General features: G+C 37.7%; 1 protein-coding gene across 1 annotated transcript in view; it reads left to right on the top strand.

Annotated features, from left to right (window-relative positions):
- PDE7A (phosphodiesterase 7A) overlaps window positions 1–8,805 on the top strand; it is a 43,280-nt gene that overhangs the window by 3,190 nt on the left and 31,285 nt on the right. Inside the window, exon 2 of the mRNA XM_009332224.1 lies at window positions 4,447–4,507. Within this exon, the coding sequence (XP_009330499.1) occupies window positions 4,447–4,507 (61 nt within the window). The remainder of the gene's footprint in view (window positions 1–4,446; window positions 4,508–8,805) is intronic.

The following is an 8,805-nucleotide window of genomic DNA, read 5'->3' as shown; positions in this document are numbered from 1 at the left end:
CTTCTCTCCCGATTCTCTCCCCCATCCCACCGGGGGGGGGAGAGTGAGCGAGTGGCTGTGTGGTGCTCAGTTGCCAGCTGAGGTTAAACCACCACAGACCAGCAATTGTTTTGCTTGACAGTCTGAAAGCTGGCTAGCTGGTGCTTGCCAAAATGAAGTGCCCAACTGTAATGCTGGTGCTCTGCTCTGAACTGGATCGGGAAGGCTTTGTGATAAAACTGATACATCAATGGAAACGTTTCTGTTTGGCACAAACAGCAGCAGGTGCTCTGTTTCCAAGTGTTACATGTATATGCTGTACTCCCTAGCATCACTGAAGCGGTTTCCCTTTGAAGATATATCTGTGTGCTATTTTGGCATGTCGCTCCCGTTGCATGGCCTTTAATAACTTCCTATACTCTCTGAAAAGATTTTCAGAAAGATCTGACTTAAATTTATCTTTTGGCAGATACTCCCTTCACCTATTTTTTGAAGTTCCTTGTATCGTTGTTGTTATTCAAGGATTAATGGATCTTCCACTTTAGTTTTAACTTCTTCCATTCACTTTCCATAAAGATGTGACAAAAGAGAGGAGAAATGAAAGCTTTTCTTACTGTATTGCCCTTTGGAAGAATAAATAACACTCTAATATGAAACTGAAATTTAAGGTGAGGTTTTCAAAGTGGAAGTCCAGTGCAAACAATCCTTCCCAGTCATGTTTCTGACATGTCTTTGCTGCTGAGGCAAAACAGCACACCCAGTTTAGATGGCTGTGCTCGTGTCTGGAAAAGAGCAGAGTGGTTAAGAACCTCACCTAATCATTTGAGGAATTTGTTGAATCACTTGGAGTCCAGCAGATAGTCCCACCAGACCAAGTTGTCCTTGTGCTTGAAAAGGGAACCTGCCTAAACACATGAAGATTGTCTTCAGTTTGAGCACTAGTAATTCTATCTGCCTGTTGGAATGATGCTTATTTGTTTGAGACTTGTATGGAGGGTCAAGGAGTTCAATATGCTTTACGGTTGTTAACAGGTACAAAGCTTCGGGTAGACGAAAGAGGTGGCAGAGATCTAGAAATAAAATTTTATGCTAAATGAGTTAACAATATTAACAATAACATGATATTTTGAAGTGCCGTAAGTCAAGCTCTGTCCATGAAATTTTTAGTGACGGTTTCTGTAGGCTGATACAGTGAATGCTAGTCATCTCGACTGTGTAAGGAAGGTAAATTTTTAGTGTAAGTATAGTCTTGATGTCTTGGTGTAGGCTACAGAGAGTGGGCCTTCTTTGATTAGCAGTGAGGGAGGAGGCGTTTGTGGCAGTCACTGAGGGTAGAATCCTGGTGGTTAAATTGTTTGAACCATTGAGTGCTTTACAGGAACTTTAGTTCTTCTAGATGTATTTGCCTTTCCACTTACAAATTCGCTGCACATGACAGTTCACATCTCAGTAGAAGCTGATGTATTAAATCCGGTCTTTCTGTTTGCTGGATTTAAAAAGTGGAATCTGGGCAGAGTATCTTAAAGAACTACAGGCAGGGTGGATCAAATTACTTTTTGCCTTTTTTTTTTTCTTTACTTTCTAGAGTGGTGTAGGAGGGTAGTATAACTATTATGCTGACAGTATTATTTGAAGTGGGAAAATAGGTGATATACCTCAGCCTGCGGTACATAGCCTGTTACCTATTCAGAGTGTGAGCTAACACAAAGCAATCCATGGCTATGTGAGCGTAATATTTAATTTACCTACCTATCACACATTGCTAAAAACCTCTATCATTAGCTCCCTCCTCTGACTGTCCACCACAGGGCTCCTAAGTATCTGTACCTCGCTTATTTGCCTGATCTAACGGTATGAGGTCTGACCACTCATCACCCACCCTGTATCTGCCCCTTGGTGGAGCTTCCTAATAAGTGTTTTCCTCTTACCTATTTTATGTAACAAATTTTAATGAATGAAGTATGTTTAGGACCTCCACCCTTTTAGCAAAATTAGCTGAAATGGTCCTACTACTTTTGAAGTATTAGTAAGGTTTACACAATAAATTGTCTCCTTTTCCTTAGGAAACCAAACTTGAATGGTAATTTTAAAAGGATTTGGTTATTCAAAGATACCTATGAGATCTTTGAGAGTCCTTGCAGAACGAAATCACTTGTTTGTATATGCTATTAGTTTATGTTTTTAAAAATGTGCTTTGTGTTTGATATCATACATGGATGTACTACTTTAACTAGCAAATAATATTTTAGATTTTAGAGAGCAAGTAATATTTTTAGAATCAACATATCAAAAGGATTTATTCTTCAGTAAATTCTTGCATATTGTTTTCCTTCTCAGAGACTAATGTTCCATTTGGGCATGGTTCTTCTAGCTGCATGTGTGCTTAGCTTTCTCCTGTATTAGATTACAGAACTGTACTGGACATGTCCAGAAATCTGTGATAGACAGGTGCAAATTGCAAGTTAGCACTAAATTACATCACTGATTGTGCCTAGTCAGTGATACGAAATGTTCCAGGCTACTGAAAATATATTCAGCTGAGATTTGCTAAAATTCAAAGGTAGGTTGTATGAAGAAATTTGAAAATGTTAGTGGGAGATCAGCATCATTTTCTGGCTGATGAGATGACTGCTGCCTATCCCATCAGGACAGGCACATTGCTGTGAGAAATGCTGTACAAACGTATTTCAAGGGAAGGATTATTTGCATGGTTTATGATCTTCCAAGGAAATACAGAATAAAAGCTAAGACAACATAAAAGTGCTGTACAGGGAGTTCTTCTTGTAGTCTTTACAACAGCTACTATAATTGGACCCCATTTGGAGCTAGGTCTTTGGTCATTTCTGTAATTAAATATTAAGCTTGCCTTTAGAAAAACTTTTCTGACTTCAAGTATAAGTTTTTTTCTTGTTTTAACATTAAGAATATTAAAAAAAATGAAGTGTAACTTCTGGGTTTGGAGTCAACACATCAGTTGTACAAATCATGCTGATAGAGGTTATTAATCTCTAGTCTGTGTGCATTCAATTTGCTCTATAGATAGATATTTGTAAGTAACTTTGCCTTTTTTCCCCCTTCCAAGTAATTTGTTTCTTTATCTCTCTTTCTTTCTTTTAGAATTCTTCTCAATGTCCAACATCTATTTTTCTGTTCCCTAACATCGTTTGGTTTCCCATCTTTTGAACTTGTGCATTTTCAGGCTGTTGTGTGTCCCTGGTGTAGTGTTGTTCCTGCTACACAGAGGAAAAAATGGGTGACTGCATTCACCTCCGGGCTGGCTTTTATCTGAAGTTCTCAAAGGGATATGATAACCTTTTGTGGCACCCAGGACTTCACTGTCCTCAGTGTAAATAAGAAGTGTGGTGGACATGGAAAGGTCATAGGAGTTTTTAATGCGCACACGCACACACAAAAAATCTTATTTCTTTAAAAAACAATTGTTGTGAACTGGCAAAATTGAAGTCGGGTTGTGAAGGTGATTCTCTGATCCTAGGGTTAAGAAATAACATTAATGAAGGCCCTAGGAAGTGGCAGGAGATGGTGAAAGTACAGTAAAGGCAAGGCATGAGGCTGGGTTTGAGGTCATACCAAGCTTTGAAGACAACATGATGCCAGTGTTGTGTAACTATGAGAACATTCCCCCAGTTTTTAGCTGGGCGGGACCAGTTCGCCACACTTGTGGGAGAGTTCCTGAATTATAACTATTATCGCATTAGCTGAATAAGTATGGAACATACATATTTTGTGTAGGTAAAAAATACAGCCTGTATGGGAGTATTTCAGTGTCGTGCACGGATAGCTTGATGACTCTTTTAGACTTTTATCATCAAATGTGAAATACCACTTGCTTATTTTCTTTAAAATACCTTTATGTATTACATCCTGCCTCAGCGGTACCTCGATTTGCCTGTAGAAGGTACTGGGTAGAATGAAAGTAGCATGTGGCAGCCAAGTCCTGCCCTTGCAGAACAGAGGTTGAGTTCGTAGGACTGCAGTAATGGTGTCATTTGAGTTTTTACTTCTTTTAAAACTACTTCTAGCTTTGCAAGATGGAAATACCCATAGGTAAAAGTAAATAAACAAATAAACCAGGAACTGCAAGTATTTAAGTATTACATTCCAGAAGGCTATGAGGAGCACTTTTTTTTTGTCTGTGTAATCTTGTTTTGTGTGTTTTTTTTATTGTGAGGAATGATTGAGGAGCATCAGGAAAGAAATTTAGGGGGGATATTTTTTTCCACACTGTGGTCCTGTTTTTCATAATCTCTTCACTACCAATTCCTGTCCTTCCTTTGTCCCCTCCTAAAACAAAATCAGTATATATATATTTGAAAGATTTATGTTCAAAATTCCAAAATTAATTTTGAGAGGTAAATTGGAAATGGACAACTGATACTTTATTTTCATTTCAGTTTGAAAAGGATTCAGTTCTAACTTGCATAAAATATACCTTTTTTTCTTTTGCAGAGACGTGGAGCAATTTCCTATGACAGCTCTGATCAGACTGCGTTGTACATTCGTATGCTAGGTAAGCATAGCAGTTTCTATATTGCAAAGTTCTAACGTTTATGATTGATTTAAAATAATTATTTTTTTATATTTGAGTATTGAATTCTTAAACTTATCATTCCCTTTCTCCTGGATAATATTCTGGTTAGATTCTTTAGAAGAGTTTGGGTTCTTTTGTGTTGACTTGGGTTTTTACGTTGTTTGCCTTTTTTCTTTTTTTTTTCTCAGTTAACCATTGTGTCAGTTGTTTTACTCCTATATTAAAAAGAAAAAGTTCTTATAATTAATGTAATGTGTTTGGTAGAAGTTAAGTTTTCCAGGTGACTCATGATTGATCTTTAGTTCTGTGATGGAATTTATCACCTCTGCGTGGTATCCTTCTGGTTAAAACTGTAGCTTAGAGAACATTTGTGTGAGAGTTACCACACACTTCTAAAAACTTCAATACTGAGTCTATGAAATGCTCAAGGTGTTCTTAAAATAATTGTATGATTTTAACCAATACTTCTCTTACTAATCCTAGAAGATGACTTGAGAAGGGAAAGGACACGTGACAGGGCCAGTAGTTTAGTCAACTTACTGAAGAATATTTAGTTGCTACTCTGGAAACAAAGGGTAAAGCCAAATTAAAATGAAAGAACAGCATTGGGAGGGGCGAGCACCTGGGGGAGACCTTCTGTGATAGTGAGTGCATGGAGGAGGGAGTTGAGGTCAGTCATTGAGAGGAGAAAGATGCAAAGCTCTTGCAGATCTGGCTGCCGGATTCAGTACTTCCCGCACCTCTTCTGGAGGCTGCTGGTGGTACAGATGGCATGGGGACTGTGTATATACTCTAAGTCTGTTTCACTGCAGAATTATGCCACTTAATTTAAGCCATCTTGAGCTATGATTTTGTGTTGAAATGGACTATGAATGCTTGCATGATATCTCGCATGGCTCAATGAACATCAACAGCTAGTGATTATAAATTCTTAACCGGCTCCAACTAAATCAGCCAGAACATGTCTTTTTATGCCCTGAGTCTTTTCAGTTTAGTTGGGTGTTGTACATATGAAAGTCCCCGGAAGTTCATAACTGCGTTGTCTATGAATTTAAAGTTGTAAGCTATATGCATGTGTACACGTGTGTATATATATGAATTTATAGTCACAACCTACGTATGTAGGCATATGTGTGTATGTATATATAAATCCAATTTTGACTTAGCATCTTTGCATTTTTGTTTTTCAATTATTTTGATTTTTTAAGTTTGAAGTTGTTAATACTATAGCACTCACTGTCTACAGAAGGATTTTTGATAAGAAAATGTAATTACTTTGGAGATTTAAGAGGAGGAAGACAGAAGATGCTGGCTTCTAAATGTTTATTGAAAAAGCTGCTGGTTTTTTTTTTGTTGGAAATAGGTTTATTTCATTTTCAAAAGTTAAAATAACTTTTTCATTTTTAATCATCCTTCTTGCAGGATGAACACTAGAATTCTTCAAAATGGGATTTTTCTGCTCTAGTCATAAGAATAAGAAAGTAAATTCAGGCCTAAGGTAGTTTTGTTTCCTTCATTTTGTGATACTTTTTTTTTAAAAGCTAAATTTATTTTGTGCTGTAATTAGAAAATACAGATTTTTTTCTGCTTCAGAATCCTACAAATTGAGTACTTTTAATTCCACAACAGGGGAAATATGTATTAATTTATTTTAAAAAGGCACTGATATACTTGAATTAAAGTTACTGTAAGTATATGTGTGTTTATCTTTTTAAAATTAATCTGCTAGTGGTAGAAACTCAGCTTGTAAGAAAATAATTCTTAATTTCTGGGGAGAATAATCTGATTTCTTTTGCTACTTTGGAAGTTTAACTGTACCATGAAGTAGTTAGGCCCATCATTTCTGCAGAAGGGTTTGTGGTAATGCTCAAGGAAATCTAGAGGAAAGCAAAGCATGACTTCCTGGGGTTCTTGGTATATAGACCTGAACTGAGGGAAAAATCTCATTTGTTTTGCAGTCTTTCTTTGACTATTCTCATAGGTGGAACTGGAATATATTCAGAACGTGATGTTAAGTAAATTAAATTTTCACTTGTTCTCTCATTGGAAGTCATTACTGGACTATGTGATTGGTGCTTGTTACGAATAGCATAACTCTTGCTGGCATTCGTTGCTGTTCAATGATGCTAGCTACCCAGAGGCAGTAAGTCTTTTAAAGTATTGACCTCTTCTAACTTTGGCTGGGGGGAGGAGGGTACCAACAAGCAAACAAATATTGCTCATTGGATGTTTGAATCAGTATGTTAAATTTTTATTACTTTCTCACTTGTTGGTGATCGCTTTGTTTTCCTGAATGTTACGTACACTATACTGTACAAGTTAGCAACTATTTATAGCTTTATTACTGTTGTATTCGTAAATGAACTGTAAAAAAGACCAGCCTGAAAGCTGAACAGTTGGACGCATCGGTATGTAGAAACATTCATATCGGAGTAGATTCAAGAATGAATATATTCAGTTAGAATTTTTTGCAAGAAACGTGAAGTATTGCATTGCCCATACAGTATTGTGAAGGTTTTGGTTTTTTTATTTATCTTAGTACACTTTAGCAGAGTAAGCTGTGAGGAATCCTCAGCTGTAACTCAATGGGAAGATAGGCACAGTCATGAGACGTTTTGCCTTTTACTTGGTTGGTTATTATTCCAAACAGACTATATCTACTAATAAAACATACCTTGATAAGGTGTTTATTTTAGCAGACCAAAAATATAAAGCTAACGGTATCTAGGACACCTCCCTCTGCCCCTGTTTAGTTCTGCTGGCTGTAGAGTTGCTTCCTTTTATGTTTTCAGGCTGTTCCAATGGGAATCTAATGCAAATTCATTTGCACCAAGTAAATAGAAATTCCTGTGGTATGGCAGTGTTTCCAGGTTCAATTTAAAAGATCAAATTTTAGGGGCACACAAAATAACTAACTCTGTCTTTATCAGTATCGATATAAACAAAGAGCATTGACTCTAATGACTCATCTGTCATACCCCATTCCCAAAATATACACTGAGCCACTCCCGAGTGGCTTATTTACTATTTTAAAATATAGATACAGATGCAGCGTTGTGGAATTTTTCTTTTAAGACCTTGGAAGGGCTAATATATCTGCATCACCTCAGTCAGCTACTTCTCTCAGCAGCTATGAGGAATTCTCAAAATTTCTTGTAAGTGCTTCTGTGTAATCTTGAATACTTCCTTGATTTTTCTCTTCTTTGCTCTTCTGGTTTCTTTTTCTTGTTGTTTCATAATGCCTGAAAGTTTTGCTACTGTGCATGGGGTAGAAAGAGTGGGGCGCTGACTGCTTGTATCGGTGAGCATGCACCTCTCAACTAAAACTGGAGCATTTTACCCTCCTTTAGAGGTCTTGATCACTTCAAATAGGAAATAGTGGAGGCCAGCTACTGTGTAATGCAGGTGCATGCTCTTCTCCGGTAGCGGTTGTTATGTTGCATTCCTTTTGCTTTAATTCCAGAATATTTGGCTGACCTGTCATCTGTTTCTCCAACAAATTTAATAGGAACTTTAATCTGTGAAGCTAGTAATTCTTTCTGGAAGTCCTGCTCTCCACAACTTCATGGCTTTGGCTTGGGTGGTTTACCTTGAGGTGGCTGTCATAATTTCTGCTCCCAGCTGTCCTCCGTGATCTCTGAGATTTCTGCCTCTGCTCCAGAAGGCCTCAGCTCCCCAAGCAGCTGCTGCATTGTTACTGTGCCATACTGGAGCGTTAGGGTAGCATGAAGTATGTGCTGTGTAACCCTAATGCCCAGGGATGTCAGCTATGGCATTTCAGCTGCCTCGTAAGTATCAGAGCTGTCCTTGCGGTGTGAGCAGGAATCTGAGAGAGGGGTGGGAACTAAATGGTCTGTCTCAAGGTAAGTTTTGTTACAGCCCTGATTCCTTTTCAGTTTTCAGTTGTAGCTGCAAACCTCCCTCTTACATTCCTTCTTCCACTATTCAGTCTTCAATTGAGTTTCTGCCTGTATGGCCTTTGTCTTAAAAATGCAAGCAATCCTGGTCACATAGAACTATTCTGGAAAAAAATCTGTTGGCTGAGTATTTAACTAGGTATTTTGTCATGTTTGTGCACAAAATCAGATTTTGAAAGGAAGGCTTCACGTTTTTTAAATCTTTCTCTTGATTCTTTGGATTTACAGAAACTCTCAAAGAGGGAAAAAAACTGTTCCTGGAAGCCCACTGTCATTAAGATGCTGAACGTTAAGGTGTTCCCCTTAGGAAACAGGAGTCTTTTCAGAGTGGCTAAAGAAGAGACACTTAAGATAAAAACT

The sequence above is a fragment of the Pygoscelis adeliae genome, unplaced genomic scaffold (assembly GCF_000699105.1).
Source record: "Pygoscelis adeliae isolate BGI_AS28 unplaced genomic scaffold, ASM69910v1 Scaffold329, whole genome shotgun sequence".
Taxonomy (NCBI): Eukaryota; Metazoa; Chordata; class Aves; order Sphenisciformes; family Spheniscidae; genus Pygoscelis; species Pygoscelis adeliae.
Note: the sequence above shows the minus strand (reverse complement) of the source record. Positions and strands in the feature narration are given on the sequence as shown.